The sequence below is a fragment of the Seriola aureovittata genome, chromosome 10 (genome assembly GCF_021018895.1).
Source record: "Seriola aureovittata isolate HTS-2021-v1 ecotype China chromosome 10, ASM2101889v1, whole genome shotgun sequence".
In the NCBI taxonomy this organism is placed as follows: Eukaryota; Metazoa; Chordata; class Actinopteri; order Carangiformes; family Carangidae; genus Seriola; species Seriola aureovittata.
This window is the reverse complement of record NC_079373.1, coordinates 21,671,841-21,698,277: the sequence shown is the minus strand read 5'-3', so window position 1 is coordinate 21,698,277 and position 26,437 is coordinate 21,671,841. Positions and strand designations below refer to the sequence as shown.

At 39.1% G+C, this 26,437-nt stretch overlaps 1 protein-coding gene across 1 annotated transcript in view; it reads left to right on the top strand.

Moving 5' to 3' along the window:
- cdh13 (cadherin 13, H-cadherin (heart)) overlaps window positions 1-26,437 on the top strand; it is a 303,246-nt gene that overhangs the window by 67,219 nt on the left and 209,590 nt on the right. The window contains exon 2 of the mRNA XM_056387676.1: window positions 20,129-20,249. Within this exon, the coding sequence (XP_056243651.1) occupies window positions 20,129-20,249 (121 nt within the window). The remainder of the gene's footprint in view (window positions 1-20,128; window positions 20,250-26,437) is intronic.

Genomic DNA, 26,437 nt, shown 5'->3' with positions numbered 1-26,437 from the left:
CTCTTATGGAATGTGAAACAGGATGTATGTGTACATATAACACTGAGAATAATACACCATTGCATTGGTCACAGGCTATGTATGTGTGTTCAGTGATGGGAGATAATAGGGGTTGTTTATATGCCTCCCCTCCTCCCTCCAAAACACAATGAGGCTATTATACTGTATCACCCACTAGTAAATCATCTAAGCATACAATGTGTTATGGAGCTTAGGATATATAGCTTAAAGCAGCAATATAAAACTCTCAGAGCATTTGTGATGGCAACGATTAGCACTGATGGCGTCCAAGCTGTGTGCTATTCCTTGACAAGCCTGCCATAGGGAGTTTGACACCATTACAACAGGTTACAACACACTTTAAACCAGAGGTGGTGCTCGTTATTTCACAGCATCACTTTAAGCCTCTGCGTCCGCAGAAGCAGAGTGACTTTTTACGGTATAAGCCACTTTACTCTCTGAGTGGGAGTTATATTGCTATGTGTTGATTAAAACTGGCTGCTGCAGCTGTGTCCTTGTGTCAGCATCACTGTGGACTGCAGATGCCATTTGGTGGGGAACTGTGGCTCTCCGGCTCCCAGACGTCTCTATTAGACACTGTTTGTGCATGCACAGCTTTATTATTCTGATTTAATACAACAATGCCCCCAATATCCCATTCTGCTTCCTCTCCTTTCACTTTTTATTTATACCACTCGGCCCTGCATACCTCCCTCCCTTCTCTCTTTAGCTCTCTGTACCGACTCGCACCCGAGCAGGACCTGCAACACAATAGATATTAAATCAGATTTATTGTTGAGCAATAGAATAGTGTCTGACCCATGGAAATGTTGCCAAACTAACCCCCTCAAGCCATTACCCCCCCCCTCCCTGTCTCCTACGCTTGCCCTCACTCCATCTCCGTTCTGACATGCCCATGGTGACAAAATACCCCTCCACTGCAACTGATAGCCCTTCAATTTGCTCCCTGGAATTGGTCACATTGAGTTTTCAGAATGACACCAGAGCGGTATGGAATTAGGGTCAGTGAGTGAGCCGCTTAACGGCGGAGCATTGGAATAAATACAGGAAGGGTTGAAGGCTTATAGATGCAAAAGCTCAGCATGACTATTTGCCACTTTCCACCCTGTCATTAGGATGTGAATTTTGAAAGGATGTTTAACGGAATTGCTTGACTGAAATGGGCAATGCAGGTGATGACTACTGGGTGTGAGAAAAAAATTATATAATTTAAAAAAAAAAATAGAGGTTTAGTCCTTGAGCTATTCTGAAATAGATGTCAATTAACAGAAAACACTGGATAGAAAAGTGTCTTGTTCTGTCTCAATTTAATATAGAGCTCTGAGCAAATAAGACTCTTTTTGTAGTTGGTGTTACTGATGTTGGAACTGCAGGGAAGACAACCTGACAATTTAAAGATGGAAGGACTACACAAAATATACACAAACTGGTTGGCCAACAAGACACAGGTGTCACAAAAGATTTGGTGCGAATAAGACCCCACAAAGGCAGGAAGTGAAACAACAATGGACACATAAGCTAAGTAATTTTCAAAATAAAACACGAAATGACTATACCCATCCACGCGGGATGTCACATAGGCCAAAACTGTTTGATAGACAATGAAAAGTATGCCTCAAACTGCAAGCTGCTTTATCAGCATTTTACTTTTCTAACATGTGGATACTGTCATCCAGGTTGTGCATGCACATATATGTTATACACATTGTGAATCTATTGGATATCACTTTTTACTATTTACTCCTGTGTAAGGAGAGCCACTTTGATTCCTCCTTCCTCCTGAGGAGAGGCTCCAATGGGAGTTCTCGTCCCTCTGTGGCACATTTCAAACTGCAGAAAATCCACACTGTTCCCTCACTGCTATCGTTCCTTTGCTTTTCTGGTTGGTATTTGTGGAATGGTCGAAGCCGAGAACCTTCAACCTGTATGATGGTGGACAAATGAGGACACAGACAGAAATGCAAAAACAGAGACAAGCAGAGAGAAAGGCAGATATTTAGATATAGAGTCATGAAAGTTTAGATTTATTACTGTAAAACATTAAATAAACTGTAAAACATAAAAATACATAATAATACATCCCGAAGTTTAAAACCCTAATAACCCTCTTTGCATGAAGACAAACTCTGATATCTCTACATAATACACATCACTGTCAGGTTACCTGTTGGACAAACTTCCTACTTACCTCACATCCACCTCAGGTCCATCACCTGAAACAATTCTGACCTCCTAATGCATGGCAGGAGGAGGGTAACAACTGCAATCTTTCTGTCTGTCTGTGGAAATGGCTGAAAATGAGGGGCATTATGGTAGAGGAACTTTCCTTAGAGTTTAACAAGCTTCACTCCAGGTTTATATCATGATTGATTCTGTGCTCAGAGCTTTTTTATCAATCCATTAGAGCACAGGCTGCAGCATGGCAGCCGTCCAGACACGGGCATTAACATCCCATCTCAGGGCCAGAGACACCGGGAAGGTCAGCGAGGTGGGAGGGTGCCGAGGAAACATTTACTACTCTGTTACAATTATTTCCATACAGCAGTGCTGCAGTATATCCAGCATATTCAATATTTACTACTGTGTAAGAGCAGAGGAGAATGCAGTAACATTTATTGATTTGATCCTTTACTATAGGGTGGAAAAGGGATGTAGATATTAGACTATTTATATTTGAATGTTACAGTTAGTGTACAGGTAGTATCCTGTGTTAATACAGGTGCAGTGGGATGAAAATAACATTTACTATTGGAGTGGTGATTGGGGTTGTAATGATTAGGGTTGTAATGATTATCCAGTTCATTACGCAGAAGCAGAAAATCACCTTAAAAGGAAACTCATCATTGCATTCATGGGACTTTTATGGAATTGTATTATGAGTGATTAACAATGAAAAATAGTCAAATCTCATTCCTACTCAGGCTAATTTATTTCTGCATTTAACCACAAAGTACACATAAGAGAGATACATAATATAGGATTATGGAGACATTACTATCCCCAGTGCACAGAGGAGTATTCCCTATTTTCTGTTTAGTTCTTTTAACTCTTTTAGTCTTGGCTCAGTAGAGTCTAGCCGTGCTAGTACTATTGTACTAGCACAGAGAGATAGAGTAATACAACATATTATGTAGGACATTAATATTTAAACAATTATGCATTCATCATTCTTTGTTAATACTACAGCTTATTTAGGGGCAGATTGGAAGATGAGTGGGCGACACTCATGAGAGTGTTCCTCCTCTTGTGTTGGAGTTCAGCTGGGAGAACTACGCCATTCATTAATGCTCAGTCATATTTACTGGCATAGCCCTGCCATCAGCAAAAGACGAATTCTAAAAAGCTCCTGAGTTATCATTAAATCAAACACTTATGGATTATTCATTAAAAAGTAGCAAATGAAGGACATTTAGAAAGTGCCCCCTCTGAACCTTTTGGCTGTGAATCTAGTTTGTAAACACTTGACAGACTATGCAGGCTCCACTACAGACAATAGGACCAAGGGCATGTTTAGTCTTTAAATGCTTTGTTTCGTTGTGTTTTTCTTTGATACTGAGCAATAATAAATAATTTTTCGAATGTTTTATGTCAACACAGTGACATAGTTACACTATTATGGTCGTTACAGTATTATAAAAGTAATTTGTTTTGTTGAATATACTTTAGTTACCTTGACTCTTGTGATGTGATTTAAAAATACATTTTAGTTTTTATTAAATCTGCACTGAAAAACAACCAAATTGTATCAGTGCACTTAGTGAGGCAGTAATGCTGAATATGAGATTCAATTACTGGATAAAACAAAGTGTTTTTATGCCTCCACACTGGCGATAGCCTTGACCAGAAGCATCATGTTTTGTCCAGCTGTTCGATATGATCTCAGGAATGCCTCGCAGTAATGTCTTCAAATTTGGTATCAATGTACACTTGGACTCAAAGATGAATTGATAAGATTGTGGTGACCTCACATTTATCCCATTCTTGGGAAAGCAATATCTCAAGAACACCAGGTAGTCAAAGTCCCCGAGACCTCACAGAACATGATTTTGGCCATAACTCAAGAATACAAACATACACTAATACACTAATTATGACACAATTTAACACAACTGTCTAATAGCATAAAATGATGAAGTGATGACATTTTATATCTGGTCAAAGATCGACTGCACTGTGACATCCTAAAGTCTTCAAAAACACTTATGGCCATTATCCATTGCTGGAACTCATGAACAGAGGGGGAAATTGTGACCATATTTCCAGCAACTTGACTGGTTGGGGGAGGCATACAACCACAAGATGGTAATTCTAATTATCCATATTCTTTTGTCACATACATGGACAGAAATTGCTTCTTCTTTTCATTTTAAATGAAACAATTAAGATCATTTTGCCTTAGGGGGAATTGCATAATCTAATCATCTGTATAGCCATATCTGGTGCTATATCCAGTTGGTCTTGAGTTCTTTTGAGCTCAATAGGAACCATAACATAAAAGATACTGTGGTAGTCCCTTGCTGTGTGGCAAGCATATTTAAAAAAAAAAAACAGTCATAATACACAAGCGAAGGGACTAACAAGCAATTAGTGCAGCCCAATGACACTGAATACAAAGATTAAAATATATCCATTAGCTATTAGTTGAGCATCAGAATCCTGCATAATAATACGCATGGTTCATGCTAGATATCTGTAAGACAAATGCATCTTATGCATCTATATCATATAGTGTATATACGTTCATATTAGTGCTTGAATGTAATGTCTTTGCACCTTTTTAATTAAGAATGATACATTTTCATGGCCATAAACCTGCGTATCAATGATACGTAACATAAATAAGTTAATCAACGTAAATTGCTCACTGGGAATTCATTATTAACAGTTAAAATGTCATAGCTGATTGGCAAGTAAAGAATAATTTTGCCAGAATATCATTACAAATGTTAATTAGGTTGATAAATGTTTAATCAACCAAACTCACGTTTTACTCATAAATGATTCGTGATTTGTCGGTACATTGCTAAACATCTGTTAAACAGTTGTGCTGGGTTCTAAAGTGGAAACTGTTCATTGTACAAAATGATTTTAGGAAATAGAGACATGAAATGGGAAATGAAAGACATAATAGAACTGGAGGCTGAATTACACAATAAGGCCTAAATAAAAAGCTGCAGCGGCAGGATTGTCCATTGCATCATAATGGTGGCTACTGTAATGTTGGCAGTCAGCGACTTCATGTCTCGTTAAGGTTATATTTATGTACAAACTAACTAGGTCAAATTCTTAAAGGCAAATTCCACCATTAAACATCATCAGATTGTGGTGTTTAGTTCATCCCACAAGATATTTAGTGATGAATTGTCTACTATTTCCAGCATCTTTGGGGCATTCCACTTATTTCAAGATTTACTTGTCATGAACAGCACTGTACAGCTTGTGAAAACAGCTGTATAATGTCTTCTCTAGCTCTGGAGGGAGCTTTCTGAAGTAGAAAATAATACTTGTCATTAGGGTTACCTCAGTTTGGGCTTGGCGTCTAAAAATTGTGTGTGTGTGTGTGACTGGGAATTACAAGTTGGAGGCTGAAGTGAATGTTTTTCTCGCTCGACTGCTTGTAATTACAGTTTAAACAATATGGTTTCAGTGCAGCACAAAATTCTGGATAAATCGGAATCTGTTGCTTTGATTTTGACCATTCTTTTTAATCTGTCTCTTGACGTGAGATTTTATGGAAGTGCAGTACTAAATCATATACCCCTTTAACACTTTGTACAGTAAAAACCTATGGGCTGTTACAGTTTTAATTTCTGAAAGAGGGAGATAGGGTTATATTAAATATAATTATATTAAAATAATTTTAAATATTCAGAAAAAGAGTTGCTCTTTGTGCATTCAATGGTAGATGAGTTATTGAAATATGTATGTTGAGATACTGTACTAGAAATACCAATACTGGAACCGATGGTTATAGATTGCCCCTTCTCTCCTATATTCAATCAATCTTTGTGTCTTTACTTGTGTTGCCATACAACTGAAAGAAGACAACAAACATCGATTATTCAAATTCTATACATTTACTGTACCTAGTTTACCTTGAATTTTTGTGCATGTTGAGAAAATTGCTCACTCTAGGGTTGTGTCCAATAAAAAATTATACTACAGGTCTTGTGGCTGCATTAATAATAGTGTAAATGTGATGCTCAGTCAATCACAGGCTTCTCTTAGCTCCTTCAAAACCAAATCAGTTGTCATTGATCTTGTAACGGTAACATAGTCAGAGGGGCCGAGTCACTTCAGTGTTTGTAGAAGAAGGTCAGAGAGTGTGAGAGAGGAAAAACACCTCTGGTTGTCACTAAGGACAGGATCAGTGGCTACAGGTTTGTGACAATACCTACCAGCTTTGTGTGATCAAAACCAGCGGCTAGAGAGGGCTGATGGTGACTCATGTCCCTCTCTTCATGTTCCTCTTCTTCTCCTCTCCTTCTTCATCTTAATCTCCTCTCCCTCTAGTTAGACGAGGAACAAAAACACAAAGGTAAAGAGGGAGTAGCACTGAGGGGGACAGGGTTGTGATGGAAAGCTGTGCTGTAGGTCTATAATGATGCAGCTTTCCTATCTAGGGCAGAAATAGATGACCCTCGGCCTCAATTCACTTAATCAAAACTCACACTGCACACACATATTTACACAGCAGAGCTAGTGACACACAGGTGTGTTGTAAAAGAGTAAACATGCCCTTATTAAGTAACAGTTCAATAAGCAGTTCAGTCCATCCATAAACAAATATTTTACCTTTTACATCCACTGTTAAATGTAAAAACTAGTTCTACAGGCTGAAATTAAAATCAGATATATTAGCTTTAAGACCCGCAACTGATAAACAGTAAAATGGAATATGTAGGCATTGTGTGAAAACGAGTCCTTGCTATAATGTTTCCTGAGTCAAATATGTTTCCTCAATTGAGTGAAACTGGAATCACTCAGAAGCAGTGGCAAACAGAACAGCATGAGACCCTGCATGGCATATTTATCCATATTGTTTTATGTCTACCAAGGGCAATGGAGCCAGACAGTATTGCCTGCTTGAAAATAATCTATCCACTTTTGCATTGGAGCCGTGTGAGCCCACAGCTGGGAAGCAGCCTGGAATATGATTCCCAATTTATAGTGTACTTTGGTCAGGATCAAATGGGATTGGATGTAGGGCTGAATTTCAAAATGTGCTTTCCTATACCTCCTTAAATCAGCTTAGGAGCTCCCCTCTGACGATCCATCAAAAGAATCAAATTCCTCCACTGTGTCTGGGAAATGTTTTTAAATTGACTTTGTGAAAGCACAATGTCCATTCTTGTAGACTTATGAGACGTGAAGTCTTTGAATATATTTTTAAAAGGAAATACATTATTGGGTAAATTCAATTTTATAGGTGCAGCTTGTATTTGTGCTACAGTATGTTTTGCTCCCAAGGCTCAAAATAGAAAAGTGTACATAGATCCCTTCTGGATATGTCTGCACTCAAACTTAAATTCTTTACTGTATCTATTTTATGAAGCATGACATGTAGCACTGCTTCTTGAGAGTTTTCCTGTTTGCTGTTGATGATTATGCCAGATTCTTTCTTTGTCTTCTTGTTCAAAAGACAGGAGAGACAAAAAAAAAAATCTCCCTGATACAATACTTCATAATCTCTAAATGTTCAGTGCTTATTAAGAGTGCCAAGAAAATGTAAATGAGATGAAATCCCTCAGGAGAAATTTTTTTTTGTGTATGCTAATATAGCATTTTTGCCTTTTTTAAGCATACTTTTTCCAAACACTCTTTATAATGTATTTTTACAAGGAGTTACAAAGAATTTGCAGAGAATATAGAGGCGTTTTGGGCAAGTGATTATTCATTTTTAATGATTTTGCATTCTATAAGAGGTGTAAACCAGACAATGCAGAGTTAATCCTTTTACTCAAAGGGGGCTATATGTCAGTTTTCTCTGCCAATGAATGAACGGGAGTGGGTGGTGGTGATGGTTGCTTGCCAAGAGTTTCAGCCATGATTGCGTTTACAATATAAGAGGTTATAATATGCCCTCTGAGCACTACTTCTTCAGGGCAGACTGGAAGCTACAGGGAATTGCTATCAGAAAGTGATGAGATGGGCCGGCTGGTCCGGGGCTAGCCGGTTACCGTGCTAACTTCAGTTGAAGAAAAGATAAGTGGGGAGGATAGAGAGATTTGATGATATAATGGGAAGTATTCATTTTCCTATTGCATAATGTCCTTTGTAGTGTCAGTTTGTTTACTTTATTAATGGCTTACTCTTAAGCTGCATTGATGCTGGTGATATTTCAATGCACCCCTTAGTGATCACAACATGTGGTGATGGAAAGAGAAAAAGACCAGTGCATCTCTTTTTTATAATGACATGCATTTCGTCTTCCAAATATAGTCCACAGGTGGATGGTGTGCTGATTGTATCGGCCTCTTCCAGTGTAATGTAATCAAAACAGGTTTTAATTGAGATGTTGATTAACCTTTCTGGGTTGTTGACAATCGGCATGATTAGTACGCTGTCTAACTGAATCACACATACACATATGCATGTTACATAAGAGAGAGGGAAAGCACACAAATTCTATCAGAGTTAAGAGATGGAAGGAAGAAGAGTAATATCAGCAAAACAAGCAGTTAAACGGGAGGAATCAGAGAGGCGTAAAACAATTTTGGAAGAAGGGGAGAAAGGGAGGACAAACTGATTTTTAGCTGGAAGTTATAGACATGAAAGTAGCGGCTCAGAAAGAAGGAAGAAAACAGAAGAAGGGAAGGTTTTGTCGCAGGTCAATTGAAGGTGGAGGAGTGCTTGAAGAGAGAGTATCAGCAACAGCCCGTTAACTTTTTGATGAATGGAGGTCAGCTAGAGAGGAGAAAGGAAAGCTGATAACAACAGATAAACTGTGAGGAGAAACAAACACAGACCTCAATCCTTTACTTCTAACGACCACCCAGACCCAATACGTTTGTACCACCCACCAACCGCCAACAATAGTTTTAGACACAGACTAAGTGATAACACTGGCATGGTGAATCCACTTTCATAGACTTTCCCATATGTTATCTCTTCTCATTCACCCCAGCGCATCACTGCCTGACGCCAGCCTTCGATAACTTGTGTTTTGGAGCAAACTCCTGATTAGAGACATTCAAACTTGAATTGTATTGCAATTTGCAGTCTTTGAGAGCAAAGTGTGATAACATCACCATTCTTAAGTTAGCTCTTATGTAGCACCTGAAAAGGTGTAACCTCCCTGTCATTGTGGCACTATTTTGGCTTCGGGAGCCTGTGCATTGCATTGGGTTTCCATCTGTCACTGCCATAGCCAAAAGCTTAATTGGCAAAACTTTGCTGTAGCTGTTGTTTAGACAAAACAAACTCAAACAAAGACAGGAGAAAGTCACTAGTATATTTATCTCCTTTTCAAGTTTACTTACTGAGGCTATTAGACAAAACAACCCTTTCAAGGTGAATGAACATGCCATCTAGATAAAGCTGAAAGCGCTCAGATTGACATGCCAAATCCCAACAGGGAAGGAATAAAGTGCATTCAAATGAATTCTGCTGGATAGCAGCTGGTGCCTGCAGCTGACGCTCTTTTTGTTTTCAATCCCTCACTTCACACCTCTCTCCCCATTCCTGTGCGGTGAAGTGAGAGGTGTGTGAGGTGGAAGTATTGACAAGCTTGCCAACTAGAAAAGGGATTTGAACAGAGTGACGGTGAGGAAATGATACTGTCAGGGTTACCCCAGCTCACTTACCACGCACCTCTACACCCCCCTAGGGAAGTTGGATTTGCATCGCAATGGGACTCACCTGCTTGAGAAAAATGTAACACTAAAAGTTTCAAAGTCAGGTCAGTTTATAGAGGAAGCCCTCATTATGTGGTAGCCAGTGCCAGGAAGCTCTTCAGATGCTTTGAATGAGTCACCAGGCCAAATTTCTGTTGTTCCCTGCTCTTCATATAGCAGTGGTTTTTTTGATGTGCTAGGGAATTGTGCTTACTGTTTGCTCGGCCGTGAATCGGGGATCTTTGAATAGAAATAGTTTGGTAAATACACGCTTGGTTTCATGCTCATGCATTTTTCTGCAACCCCATCTTGATGTGAAACATTTTTGTTTTACACCAGCACAGCTTAAACTGAAAAGTTTAGTTTTAAACTGTCTAGTTTTGCTTAGATCCAGGATCTATTTATTGAAATTTACAGGTTTGCTGTTTTATAGTCTAGAATTTTATTTATTTATATTAACTAAAAACTTGAATACAGCCAAATGACAACCCCTGTGAGCCGTTAATCTACAAAAATCCATTTTAATTATGAGGTTGTAGATAGGTTACTAATGGGTAATGAAGTCAGGTGTACCAGTTCAGTTTAAACTCTGAACCCATGCTGTCTCACAACAGCATATATCATATTTCGCAGTGGGTTGCTGGTTAGAAGTTACTTCACAGAAGAACAGATGGGTCATGATCCCGCCTGAATTTCCATGCTGACTGCTGGTTGTACAACAGTAGCATGCGTCAGGACTCAGTTGATTTATGACCACCTTAATCTAGAAGGAACGCTCTCCTGAACCACGATTTGTTGCTCATGCGCTCATTGACCTGTTACATTTTGCATGTAGACTACATAAATAAAATTGAATGCCTACAGAAGTGTCTACCAACCAATGTAATAGTAAGACACACAACTATGTGTGCACATAATTATCTGTCTTGCAGACATGTCACGTAATACCTGGTGTACTACAACCTCCCCTTCAAATCTTTGCTGAACTTTGAGTGATTAGGGAGGTTGTAATGTAACATTTGGTAATGTTTTGAGCGTAATTTTTCCAGCATGCAACTAATCTCACGGATGATCATTGTCTGTTTAACATAAGCTTTGAGTCGCTGTACTTTGAGGCACCTTTTTGAGTGTAACAATAGCTTTCCAATAAATGTAGTTGTTTTACAGAATACAGAACAGTATTGTATGTATGCATTAACCCACAAGAATATCCCACCTTTCCCCTCTATATCTGCCTCTCCTTTATATCTCTGTGGTTATCACATTGTTTTTTGGCTCTGTCTTCACCATGCTCCTCTGCTTTTTCCTTCATTACTACCTGAATATAGCATTCATGCAGTGACAGCAACCACCCACCAGCATCAGAGGTGCTTTTTTTTCTCCTCACTCGGCTGCTCCCCCTCTATGGTGGGGCTGTGTGTTTACTGCGCCAGTGTTGTTTTACAGGCCCAGCAGGTGTGGCCAGGGTTCAGCAGCCCGGGCTAGGAACCAGATGGTTTCATGACTCAGGTGCTCCATGCCTGGCTAACCTGCCAGCTGCAGGTGTCTGAGGCTCAACCTGATTGATTCCCACCTCTCTCCCCTGGCTGTTCTCCTCTGGCTTCATCTTGGGCTGTAGCATGTAGCCAGTCCTGGATGGGTCAGCCAGACCTATAGTGAGGTGTGTGCACTGACATTTACCTTGATGGAGACAGAGGCAATGCAAGATTAAGGGAGAAAGGGAAATGTAGAGTGGGGAAGGAGAGACTGTGGCTGGATGAAATGTCAGGCTACTGGCAGGCTGACTGGCTAGATCGTTGGCAAACTACCCAGCATGCATGCAGAGACACAGAGACAGAGATCCATGCATGCTGCCTGGCTTGGTGGAAAATTGGTTAATTCGATGCCTGAAATTCTTTTTTTTTTTCCTGTTAGCCTGAAACTTTGGACTGCTGCTTCACCTTAGTAATGTTACCGTTACCTGTCTTAAGATCCTGAGGGTTAAAGTTGTTAAAGTTGACCACACTGACACTGCCATTTGTACTACTCTTTTCAGGTTTTTTTTTCTGAGTAGGTTACACAGTTGGTGTACATTTACGTTTTAGCTATCAGTCTGTGTTTGCATGCCTTCAAGTTCACATCATTGAAACCTGAGAGGTGCTGCAACACTAGAGCAGGCTCGTAGCCTTGTAGAGACAGGGAGCGAGAGCGCGCCAACTTTGTTTACTGGGGTAGAAATCAGTCCTTGTGTTGCAGTGCTTCTGGCCAGTCGTCCTGCATTCTGCACCAGTGCAAATGTTGGCCGAACATTATCAGACATCGCTGTAAGTGTGCAGGAATTTTCTGCATTATAAGCAGTCGATAACTTAACGTGAAATACCCCAAATCCATACATGTAGACATGTGTACTCTGACACAGAAATGCTGAATTTGTACACACTTATCAGGGTGCAGGAAGGAACTGTACAGGAATTTCAGAGTGATTCTTATTCAGTTTCACAGAAAACAGATTGTTAAAAGTTATACACCTTAAACTGTAGATCACAATTTTCTTTTTATAAATAACATTTTATTGGTAATTTAAAAATAAATACTGTAGTGGGCTAGACACACTATAGTCTATACTTGCATAAAAAATTCACATGGATGGACTGTCCAGTGTTTGGGTTAAATTCTTCTGGCGCCTGCAGTATTTATTTACAGCTCAATAAAAAAGAACTGACTGAAATAAAATCTGACTAATAAAGACATTACATGAAAGACACAGCCTGGCAGAAATGCATTCTCTCTTTTTTCCCTTTGCATTTCTCAGTCTACCTTTTTTCTTTCTTTTACCATCTGTTCGAGTTCATTCACAAATACACATATTGCATGTACACATATGTAGTCACATCACTTCTAAAAGCTATCACAGCCTCTCTCTCAGCCTCTTCCCCCCTTACCCTCTTCAGCAAATATCAGGCATAGTGGCCCTCTCCATCTCTATCTATCAGATGTACTGTGGATTCTCGAGGCGGTATTGATTTCCACCAGAGGTGACATTTACTGTGTGCTCTGCCAAGTCATTGCCTTAATCACCTGACTGGTCCTTCACACTTGAACTGAATCAGATGTCAAACTCTCAAGTGATGAGCTGACCCATTGTTGCTCCTCCCTCGTGAATATGAGTTTACCGACATCATAGCTACAGCAGCAACAACAGCGACCAGAAGCTACTCAGACATGTTGTTTTAGTCATCCGGCTTTTTCATTTTAATCAATACTACTGTTTTACGCATTCTTGTACAGCCAGCTGTTACACTTTTACTCTACATTGCAAAATACTGACCTCATGATGATGGTAGTGTACATTTTATTCCACACATTTAAGTAAAATGAATTTTAATGCCAGGTATGTTTCTTTACTACACTTTTCACCTTGCTGGGAATGGACCTCATAGTGGGACAGAATGATGTAATGCTGGAGGTAAAGTGTATGGATCTTTTTCCTGATTGAGCATTCCTGTGCTGCACTTAGAGAGCTAACATAAACCTAAAGACCTGCACTCCAAGTGGTTGTCAGTAGATAGCTGTATTTATTTCTCCCTCATGCAAACTGATGTATATGAAACCAATCCAGCCCACATGTTTTTCTTTCCCTCCTTCAGGGCTCCCTCCATTTCTCTGTCCTTCTTTCTATCGCCTCTATATTTGAATCGACTAATATTGTATTTTAATCTACGTCTGTGATGCCCAACCAGGGGTACTTTGGCAGTTGGTACTGTGGCAGTTGGTACTGTGGCAGTTGAAAAGATTATATATGGGTGTGTGTGTGTGTGTCCATTCATGTATAACATACACCCATTTGAATCCAGATTTAAATGCCATGGTACTTATCTTCTGGATCATCTATTTGCAGTTTGCTCCACACACTTTGTCCACACATCCCACTAAACGCTTACAGATTTATTTATCTCTTTGGTTCTGTGTCGATCATCTAATTAAGCTGGTGCACAATACACAATTTTCTGCAGGTCCACCGTTGCTTGAGCATGATAATTGCTCCTGCTGGATAGATATTGTTTTCGTGCACCCAAGGCTTTTTGTTTCCCCTAGACTGGACCATAGTAATCCCTCTATGTAGCGCTCTCATACCGAGCCAATCACTGCAGAACAATGATGGCTTCAGAGACATCAAACAGACGAGATAGTGAAGCTGAAACACACAGAAATCAATTAATGTCTCTCATTGGACCCCTCTGGAGAAAACATATTGTGAAGTTCAGGAAGAGGTGATTTACATCCTACACAAATCACATCACACTGTGCCTGTTTTTTTGTGCATGTGTACTTTTTGTGTGGACAGCATTACCTTGAATTTCCTATGCACATTTATTTATTTATTGTAATATAGTCAGGAAACCTCTCATGAATTTAATGTCATTAGAGATGGCATCTAGTTGTACTCTTTATATTTATTTTGGCAACATGCTAAATATTCGATAGGAAGTATAACCAAACCCCACAAGGAACAAAACAGAACCCAGTGAACGTGTCATGGTGATATGAGGTATACATAATTTCAAGCGACAAGATGACAGTACATACAGCTAATGCATTTTTGATTAATATGAATCCAGACAGGATAAGGAACAAGCCGTCAGCAGGTAAAATCCACAGAGATGAATGAGCAGCCAATCAAAGTTTACACCTTGTTTAGAGTTAATGCAATTTTTTATTTATTTATTTATTTTTTGGATTTCACCAGCCATTTGCAAATCCATTAGTAAAGTTTGTGTGTAATGTCCTTCCATAGTAACTAGTTTGAAACCAGTGATTTACTAAACTGGGTGGCAGAATTCAAACTGAAGGAATGTCTGCCAGTGAAGAGTTTTGGAATGTGTGAAACTGTTGCTCAAATGTAGTGCAGTCCAGGCAAAAGCAATCAACTATGTAAAGAGGAAGCCACCATTGCATGATGAGCTGTAGTATACTTCCAATGTAACAGCTTTATGGGGCCAAGCATCAAACTAAACTTCACCAAAAATCTTTTGTAAATGTAGGTATGACTTTTTATTACATACATGCATGGAGAAATATGTGTGTTTCACAGTTAGTAGAAGGCCAATTCACTTGGAATGAGGGGAAAATAACAGAATATGTTAACCTAACCAATGTAGGTCATTTAGTCCAACTGGAATGACGTTTTGTAATTTGAGGTTTGTTTTATATTTTTGATTAATATAATTTAAAATGTTTCTAGTTTATATTCATATAAAACAGCATTTTGATCAAATGTCATATCAGATATATCCACTGTCCTGTATTTCACTAATTATTTTACTCTTGAGTCTAAAAAGATCATATATTTTGTTATGATTCTATATAATAATCTATGCACACACCAATTTGACTGATGCAACTATTTTGAAAATAGTAGTAAACTTTATAACAAGGCTACAGTTAAACTTAAAGAGGCTATAATCAATATTTTTGAGAATAACAATTCATTCAATGACAATATGAAAACAATATAACAATATGGGTTACGTGATGGACCTACAGAGCATCTACAGCTCCCCTCAGCTTTAGAGAGCTTTATAGTGGGTTTCAGCTCATTGTTAAGCTGTCCAACCCATCACTTTATTGTTGTGGTTCACTCTCAACGGTTTCATAGCATTGTTTTCAGGCACAGCAGGTAGCTGGTTTTAGTGTAAAGCTCTAAAAGCCCACTGCACACTACATGCTCATCACCAAAAGGTAGAGACAGATAGCAACTAGCTAAAGAGCAAAATATTACCCTCAGTAGTTGGTAGAGATCAAAGGATATTGAATATTGAATTTAAATTCACCAGAAGGCCAGAAACATAACTCGGAATGAATGCTAATATTCCTCCATAACTGCTGGTTGTGTAAATCACATACATAACTACTTAAAGGTGACAATATATCAATGTTTTTGTTGACATTTTGTTTTTGTTAACATCAAGAGGCCACAATAATGACTTACTGCAGGGAAAACAGCGGGTGCAAGTGACTCCAGGTCATGATGATGACAGATTATTACACACTACTACTACAATTATACAAACAAGTTATTTAAAAGACTACAGCTCATGTGTTTGTCTGTAAGAAACTATTATGTTACAACATAATATAATTTCAAATATAATCTCTGTTGACTCAAAAATGAACGTGGAGTAAAACCAGCATATCTTAAACACAAAATCAATCAAAAAGTAATAATTTTATTTTAAACTAAAAATATAGACTTCACTTATCACAAGACAAAAGACACAATTTTATTAACATATTCTGTACAGATAGTCCTAAAAGTCAAACTCTGAATCAGGCCCTATGGCTGTACATATGCTTTGTTTTGTTCACTTAGAAACAGATCCTCACAAATTGTGAGCTGATGACTAAAAGCCTACCTCATATAAGATAGCTGATGAACTTAAACACACTATATGTATATAATATATATTGTATCAGCTCTTTTTACCTGTGGTCGAAGCATGAACTGGAATAAGCATTCAAAGATTCACACAGACAGAAATACAAAAGCCTAACGAAAGCCCTGATATGGATCGCTGTCTGTAAAATAATGAATAGACAAAGTGTCTTGAGATAATATTTTTAATTATTTTTTCTTGTGTAAAAAGGATTTTCAGAGCTGTAAAAAGATGGACATTGTTGATAAAATGCTTCAATTCATTCTTCTAGGCTAGAATGATATTACCTTCATGTGTCTAGTACATTCTTAAATGGTTTCCTAATGCAGAATATTGCCCACAACAACGGTCTCCTTTGTTAACAACATTGTCATTAGCATTGCGTTGCCTTAATGCTTTTGCTGTCCCACTGTGAATCACTGGAGCTGGATTGTAATATTTCCTCATTAATGGACATTAAACTGGTCGTCCATGTTGGTGAGTCCTGCTGAGCGATGTGTGTAGTGTGTGGTCTTTTTGTAGGTATCCACATGCTTGTGTGCACGTCACTGCACCTGTGTGTGTGTGTGTGTGTGTGTGTGTGTGTGTGTGTGTGTGTGTGTGTGTGTGTGTGTGTGTGTGCGCGCGCATATGATAATGTCTTTTTCTGCATTTGCGTGTGTGTCCCATGTACCCTTGTTATGCTGACAGGCCTTTGCCCTTTAGTCAACCTGATTGAGTTTATGGACCAATGAGCATTGTATCCCACCTTGAATCCTAGTGATAGAATTGAATTAACATTTTGTCAACAGCAGGAAATGCACTAAATCCCCTGGGTGCAGTGATTACTTTGCAGGGACATTACATGTAATAACCTCTGTGGCTGAATGTCTGCCAAAGCTTGTTCATCATGCAGACAGATCTCTATAGACAGTCTAGACGCTGTTCTGTGAAAGTCTTCTAACTTACGTAATGTATATATAACTGTCATTCTAAACCCAATGAAATGCCACAACTTTTCTGCAATAATTTTTTTCTCCTAACTCCAGAAAATGTTTAAGGTTTCATAGTTCCGAATAAACAGAAGTGAACTCACTGACATTTGATGTGATACTTACATAATGACAATTACCACCTAACAATAGACAAATAACATAACTGGACCCTCCTTTTTCACTGGTCTTGTGCTCCAGGATGGGAAACTTTGTGTACTTTTGTGTATTTGATGAGTTGTATATTGATCTTAGCCTGATCCTTTGAAATGTTATTTCCTCTTGTCCGGAGGGAAAGGATACTTAGTGGCGTTTCACTGTAATTTCTTTTACTGAATAATGTCTTGACACCTCATAGCATCCAATAATTATCTCCTTGTTAAAGCCCTTTTGATATTTCCAGCAGAATTATTAGAGGAAGGGGTCAAGAGATATGAAGATGAGCAGGTGGGATGTCACTGGTTGACAGATGGCAACGTTTGGCAGATACATATCCCATGTGCCATGATGCATCTAATTACAGCACCTACTGTGTAATGATAATGATTTCCCAGATAAACTCTTTGATTTTTGCAAAAAAGCAATGCATTTTGTTAAATCTTCAAGATGTGACATTTAAAAAGTGAAACCATGACATATTACACAGTCACATCTATTAGAGAGGGGTGAAGAAAATATTTGATGACCACTATTGAGGGAAGAAATTGTGCATCTATTATCTCCTACCTTTCCCTACTCTATACCTTCTCCATTCCATTATATGGAAACCTGTTCAGAATACTGTGCGGATCTATTAATGATCAATGGGTCTCTTCACCTCCTTTCTCTCTGCTTCCATACAGTGTGTCACTAATTGTTCTTCATCACACAATGCAAAACTGACCTACATACTGTAGGGATGGGTCTGTTTGTGTAGCATGTCCGTCAACTTTTGCAGCAAACACAATTCTGCTTCTAAAGTGGTTCTTTGAATTTTATAATGATGCCAAATAGCACCTATTGCCAATACAAAAAAAAGCTTGTGGTCACTCATCATTTGACTCTTGAAGTGAAGCTTCTCAGTATCGGAATTGCTTCCCTCCGAAGCCCTTACGCCACTACCTCAGCCAACGTTGCCTGGCAGTCACCAGGCTTATGTTCAGGCAAAGCCATTGGCCTCATTGTAAACAGGACAGACGAAGTGCCATGTCATCGTTAATGACATCATTCAGGATAAGGCCATTTCCTCTTTGCTTTATGCAGTAAAGCATGTGATCAAACATGATTTTTGTCCAAGTACCTGTAATTGGAAATCTGCATCTCTCTCTCTCCCTCTCTCTACTGCACAGAGCTGAAGTATCAGCCTGGAATTTTTCGCTGACAGCATACAAAGTATTTCTGACCTTAACTCAGCCTGAAAGACGACATGGCTTTATATCTGAAAAAAATTTAATGTATTGTAAATTATCTTGAGAATTTACCACAGTGTGTGAAATCATCCGTCAACCTTTAACTTCAGACTTGGTAGAAAGCACTATAAATCTGTGTTGAACTCTTTACTTACTTTACTTAATTTAATAGACAAACTAAGCTACAATTGTATATGGGTCACAGCTGGAATTAATAGCATGAAATTATAAATAAAAACACTGTGCTGTCTAAAAGAAATAGCATGAGCCATATCTTTGAATTAATGCATCACATTCATACACACAACCTAAATTGTTATTTTTGTTTGTTTCTCTCTGCATCTGTCCCTAACAAGAGTATATTTGGTCTCTATCTGAAAATCAGTTGCACAGCACAGTACTTTACACTCCTTTTCCATGGGAACGTCAACCCTTTAAATGAATGTTGTTTTGCTCAAAAAGGGGTTAAAGTTTGTTTTTTCTCAGCACAATTTTTAAATTACTAAATGTAATTTATAGAGAAAATGGCTCGATGAAAAGTCAATAAAGGCAGTGTCGCAGAGAACTGTAAAATTTGAAATAGCACCCGTATGATATCTTGACCTTCAGAGATTTAAGAGAAAAAAGAGAGGCCACTGAACACATTCTTTCTTCTTTTCTTGGGCATTTTTGTCTTTATCCCTATAGGACACTGAGAGATAGACAGGAAAGTCAGGGAGAGAGAGGGGGGACGACATGCAGCAAAGGGCCATGGGTCGGACTCGACCCACTGAGGCCATGCTTTTTAATCGAACCTTGAATTTAGTCACAGTTATCTTTTATTTAACATCAGTGAAAGCCTGATCCACACCAAATCACAGGACAAAATTATGGGGCTGATTAACAAAGGGTCAGTCTTGCTTTTTACTTTTTTGTTATTTGTTTCAAATACATGTACTTTATGTAAGTGAGTGTTCATTTCAAAGTAAAGTGTAAAGGAGGAGAGGGAAAAGGACTTGCACGTGAAACTAGGGTACAGGGATTAATATTGATAATTCTGTATTCATCTATTGTATAAATTTGGCTGCCCAGTTCTGAAGCGTACTGTAAGTCTTGTGCAGTTACTTTTTAGGTATTTATCAAAAATATAAAAAGTATCACTCTAATCCATTGTTGTGAATAAAAACATGATGTCCCTGGTTTTGCTACATTGACCTTTATCCACCGTCAGTCTGACAATGTTATTTAAGTCCAATGTTAAATCAGCAGTTGTATTTTTTTAATAGTTGAGAAACTTTTTGCCAGTAGAAGTACTGAATTTTTTTTTCGCCGCTGCATGTTTGTGTATCTGCTTCAGCCTGATGTTGTTTATTTAGGATTAATAAGGATTAGGTCTTTTAAAGAGAAACATTGTTATTTAGTTAATCTATCCCCCTGCCTGTGCCTGTCAGGTTTACCTACACAGAAACAATGTGTTCATGTGTATTGGCCTGATCTCTCCCTTGTTTTCTGTGTCCCAGGTTGCCCATGTGGGTGGCCAAGAGGATGGAGGCCATGAGGGCTGTGTGCCTGGCTTCCAGGTCAAACACTACCAGGTGGCAGACAGTGGACCCTTCCAGAAAGGCCAGCCGCTTGTACAAGGTCGGTGAAAATGCACAGAACACACATGTAACTGTTGTGAATCTAACTTTTTCTGACTTGCTTTGAACTTGTTTCTTCTTCTCTCTGAAAATTCTGTCATTCCACAACACAAATCTGCATGTGGGTGTATAGATACATACACACGCAAACCCTCAGTCTACCTATGTGATTCCTAGGATTTGAATAGCATCATATCCAGGTGAGCTAAACAGAGCAAAGCCAGGCTCCCTCCATGTCAAGGTGATGGAGTGGGTGTATGTGTATATATGGGCTGTTTTGTGCTTCACATTCATTAGAATTCATGTGGTTTTTGTTCTAAACGGGAGATAGAATCGGGTGCTTCTTTGTACTGACAACAATAACAAAATAACTTGTGTCTGCAAATGAATTATTCTCCTTGATTGGATGATATTTACAAAACTCTTGTTTTTTTTTTTTTCTTCTTTTGTTCCACCCCTGAAGACAGCTTTGGGCGGCTCAGTTAACTGCGCATGTGTTGTGTGCTCATATGCATGTGTTTGCCTCATGACTATTATGCTGCAGCTTTTCAGTCCCAGCACACCAGTTTACCTTGCTCGAGTCGACATAGCCTTCTGAAGAAGTCGGTCCTCGACAGCCTCTGAGTTATATTTTCCTTTTTATGCAGAAATGTGTGTTTGATCTCTGCAGGTTTATAATAAATATATTAAAGATTTGAGTTGAGAGGAAGGTCATGCGGTTCACAGCTGAGGAGTTGTTATTGTGGAGGTTCACTTCTATCTCTGAGCCAGTTGGGAGGCAGCCTTGTCACCCTTTTGTTACTGCTGTGACCAGTCAGGTTCCCCACAGACTCCTGCACTGCAAAACTCAGACCACAGAAGTCCAATCTCAACTCTATATTGCTGCCACAACTTATTGGTCCAGCCTGCCCCTCTGGGACCCTCTGGCAATGCCTATCTACACAGCCTCACTCCGTCTCCACAGAGATCAGCAATAATGTATGCTGGCTAGCAGTCTGCTCCTCTGGGTAGTGAGTCTCTCCACAGAGATCAACAAGAAGCAGTCAGCCACCGGTAGTTGTACTACAGAGCGTAGGAAGTTTTAACTAATTCATTTGCTTAAAAATTCATTCACTTTTGCATTGAGTTGTTGCAGTTTTATTTGTATAAGATGATGAAATACAATGGAAATATGTAAATTCAAATGGGAATAATTTATAGTTTGTTAATGCAGTCTGTCATTTATTGTGGAACTTGTTTTCATCCATGTTCATTATTCAACCACTTCTTCGTTTATTTCATCATCCCACATTGTTCTCCACATTACAAGGCTACATTGGTAGAATGTCATTACCTGCATCAGTGACATGCACATTTACTTCTTTTATGGCTGGAGTGTCATGCAGTGCTTGTAGAGGTGTTCTTACACAGCACAAACTTTTTTTTAAGTGCCACTCTACTGACAGACAGCTTTTCCAATTGAAAATACATACTTTCCTACCTAGACGGCAAAATATGACAAATCTGAGCATTTTCTCCTTCAGTCTTATTTTTCTTCTTTTTTGGCTTTATTGTGTTTGATTCGGTCAGCCAGTGAGACATTTTGTCATCTGGAGACTCAGTTGTGCGTGTAGTAGGAGACAGAACTCAGTTCTGCTTTAGTGCTCTGCTCTGGGACGACAGAGTGGTTCCATTACCTTGAATATACTCTTGTCAGCAGAAACACCTCTCACCATGGGGGATCCTGCTCCTCACAAGTTATGGACAAAAGCATAGGCATGCACTCGCATGCCCACCACACGCATACATTTATACACACACACACACACACACACACACACACACACACACACACACACACACACACACACACACACACACACACACAGGGCAACCATATGTATGCATGAAAACTCTGCACACACACAGATGAACGCTTGGAAAAAAAAAGGCATAAGAATTCAGCAATCATCGTGAAAGATGTATAATTTGTGTCTATGGTTATGTCAGTGACTGCGCTGTAATATGTGGATGCATCGATTAGATGCAAGCTTGTTAGCTTAATAACAGCAATCAAGTGTATCTGTTTTTGCATGGCTTGCAGTGTGTGTGTGTGTGTGTGTGTGTGTGTGTGTGTGTGTGTGTGTGTGTGTGTGTGTGTGTGTGTGTGTGTGTGTGTGTGTGTGTTTGTGTGTCTGTGACTTCAAAGAAAAATGAAAGGGAAAGCCATTTGTTAGCACAAATAATTCTGTGGATTCACCAATATATATGGATTTCAGAGGGGAGCATTGAGACTATATTACCTTCCCACCATCCATTTTGTTAAATTTGAACAAATTGTCTGCTGAGTGTGAACGTGATTCATACAGGGTGCCAGAGGCTGCAGCCAGGCCCAGTGACACATGCAGATTTATGTTAATTCTGCTCAGCCCTGTGCCACCTGCTGTAGACCTTCCTGTGTAATTACCAGTGGAGGGGTGGTCTGTTAGCAAGAGATACCTGTTGGCGTAGACTCGGGTTCAAGGACATCCATCTTGGCTAATGGCCATATCTGAGAAACAAACGCATGCTGTATGCAGTGTGCAAACATTCACTTTTTCTCTGTCTTTTTTCTCTTCTTTACCACTCCATCACTATTGTTGTACAATTCCTCTCTCTGACTCTTGCTTTTGCTACTTATCTTTCACTTTTGTCTGTCCTCAATGCACTCCACTCTGGTCATAGCTTACATGAAAAATTGATGCATGTGTAAATAGAAGCAAATGGAAAAGGACTAGGTCACAAATGCCAGTGGAGAGCATTTCTCTCTCTCTCACCTCATGACCTCCCAAGAGTCATAATTTCAAATGGTATAGATGTATAGTGGAAGTAGAGACACTTTTATATTGATAGATAGCATGTGTAAGACATATGGTCATCAGGAGAAAAGGTGAGCTCCATCTCTATCCCTGCTAGATTACATGATTTGATTTTGTAGTCTCAGTGGTGTCATCATTCAATCAGTGGAACTGGACCCAATACACACTAAAGGTTAATCATGTATCCACTTTGAATACTGAAACTGTCAAAGTTTGTCTTCCAAAATCACTTTCTTCCAAATATCTCAATGTACCGATGGATAATTTGAAAACTTACACTAAAATCTGCATTGCTGTATTGAAGTGTTACATAGTTTACCTCACACTGCCTATGGTCTACAGCTCTATTTGAAAACCACTCTGAACAAAGCAGAAATTAATTTCAAAATATAAAAAGCTTAATAGAAAAGCCTGAAAATGTATTTTTACCAAGCTGTTGAGTTTATTCAGGTGTAAGAGATGTTTGACCTGATGGCGAGGAATGCCATTTCTGCTGAATAATGAGTACAATGAAAGATGGACTGCAATTTATCAAACTAGACTATGCAATTTCTGAAGAAACTGCAGTGGGATTGCTGGCTTGTGGAAAAGCTGACACTTAACTGCATTGCTTGCCACTAAAAAGAATGAATTTATTATTTTTTTTTGAAACATATTATATATCTGATGATGATGAATGATTGCAAGTCAGCGTAATATCCTCTGAAGCGATACAATCACGATTATGTGTCCGATTGTGTGTTTATGGAGTCAGCTAGAAGCACCAATTGAAATGAACACATTAAGACCTAAGCTGCCCTCTAAAAACATGGTCTAAATCATGGTCAAAAATTTTGTTTGAGGGTCTTCTGAACAGGGTTTTCCTAAAAGCTTGATGTTCACTGAAAGCCTTATTACTCAGCCTGTGAGGCAGATAGAAGCATAAAATAACAAGAAACATGAAATGAAAACCCTTTGAGGGCTTAAACATTGACTTTTATTGTAAAACATTGGTTTGCCTTGGAAATTGGATATGGCTTGGATATGAAGCACATTCATCACTATTCTCAGTTCAGTCCAATATTGTTAACGTTTATTGATTTTTCTTCTTTGAATATTGATGAACATTAGGGTAAAGGCAATGATTTAAAATAAAAACCAAAAGTTTAAGGTCTCAAATGGTTTTCATTTCATGTTTATATCTGCTTCAGAGGCTGAGAAATAAAGGTTTTAGTTGCATCGTGTGAATATTTACCTCTCGCTAGCACTGATGCTTGCTCTCTGATCCTCCTCCTCTCTTCCTCCTCCAACATCTCACCCTGAGCCTTGGTTAGCTGGCTAGCAGCTTGGTTGGTTGAAGTCAGTGTCAGTGTCATGTCCAGAATGTTTCCTGACTAAAACTGTATTAAAACATATTTCCTGTGAAAACTGTTGAAGTGTGTGTTAATCCATATGTCTTGTATGTAGCCTGGGAACAGTCTGAAGCAGGACTTAAACAGAAATGTCAGTCAAGTGTTTGATAAACACCTCAGAATTTGTCTAATCAGCTGATCCGAAACAGCTGTTTGTGCCCACCTGCAGTCAGGGGTTGTCATGGTGATTTTAATTGCTTAGTTTTTTTGGCTCTACTGAGGGAGACATGGATTCAGCTGAGAGACACCTCTGGAACTCTGGCTTGCCAATCTAAGGCCGTTAAATCCTATCGGCTAAAGCTTTATATTTTCAGTTTAACACCTTCTCTGTCCAACAATTGTTCGAGACATAACTGAGAAAAGTGTTGTTTTGAATCTCCCGATTGAGCCACACATTTTGAGGTTGGCACCTAACTGATCCTGCACGAATGGTGCAGGACCACTTAGGTGCCAAAGCTGAAGAAAGAGCTGAAGAAAAATAATAAACAGAACATTTTTTGACCTGAGAACAAAATATAGTGGGATCACTACAATCCCTCCAATAACTGTGCACAATGGAATTGATCCTTTATTTGCTCTAAATAATAGGCTGCCAATTTAATGTTGTCTGTTTCACTGTAACAGCAACCACTGCCATTAGGAAACATCCTGTAGATGTACAAAAAAAATGCATTTTTTCTGAAAGAGCTATGCCTTGAGATTGAAGGAGCAATTCAAACACGGGCTTTACCTTTATACATTTTACAGGAAGAAGTGCTACCTTTTAGATTGTTCCAAATACCAAACAGCGTCTCCACAGGGTCGAGATGCATTAGCCAGAGCAGGCGGCGAGTGACATTTACTGAAGAATGAATTAGGTTGTCAGTTCTGAAAAGTTACTTTAATAGTTCTTTTTCTCAGTGGGTTCTGCCATGATGCAGAGAAATACAGCAATGAGATGTATTGATTTTGAGATGGTGTTATAGCTCACCTTAGTTTTGCAAGCTGTTTGTTTCTTGCCTCTCTGCTGCCCTCTCAGAGGTGGCAGTAAAGTTGATGCAGTCTGCTGTCAGCAACATGGCTGGCCGTCAGAAATAATGATACTTCATAATATCAGTAATGCTGTTCCTGTGCAGAAACTGGATTTCTTTGTGAACGTTTATAGCCAGGAGTATGCCTTCTCCAAGAGGCCTTCATAAAAAGACATTTATAATCTGTTAATTTATGCAAACCTTAGGTGAAAATGCAGTTTTGATTTTATGGTGTACTGGGAAGCTATAGGGCATACCATGCTGTCAGCTGATAAAATGTGGAGAAGAAATGAGGAGAGCCACCTTATCTGTATCCTGCAGAGCAAGACCAAGGCTCTGTGAGGCATTCCGCAATCCCACCACCAAACATGATTACTCCTAAAAACATGGCAGCCTTTAGCATTTTCTATAGCATCACTCACATTTCTTAATTAAGCATTCCTTAAGACTTGCTCTAAAAAAGCTTACCTGAAGGAGATGGCGATCCCCAGGCTTGGCATAGCTAGTAAAGACTTCCACTTCGGAAGAAATCTATGGACGTGGAGCTCTCCTAGCTGGCATGAGGCCCGAGGCCTATTAACTGCATTAAGCTCCAAAGACCTCCTCACTGGCACAATTCTTGTCTCTTGCCTGTGTTCCCTCCGACTTTATCATTGAGGCAATTTAAAAGTACTTGAATTCTGATATAGCCTAGTGGTTTTTGATAAATTGGACAAATGGAACAGCTCTCTCATCTGTTTTATTTTTGCTTCTGTCCTACTTGGCTCCATTTTCTAAGTTTAGGTGATAAAGTTTGCTGTACCTCCTGCTCAAAACACACAATGATATTGTTCAGGGAATTTGTTACACTGTAACCACCACACACACACACACACACACACACACACACACACACACACACACACACACACACACAGTAAGAAGTATTTATCTTTCATCAAATACTACATT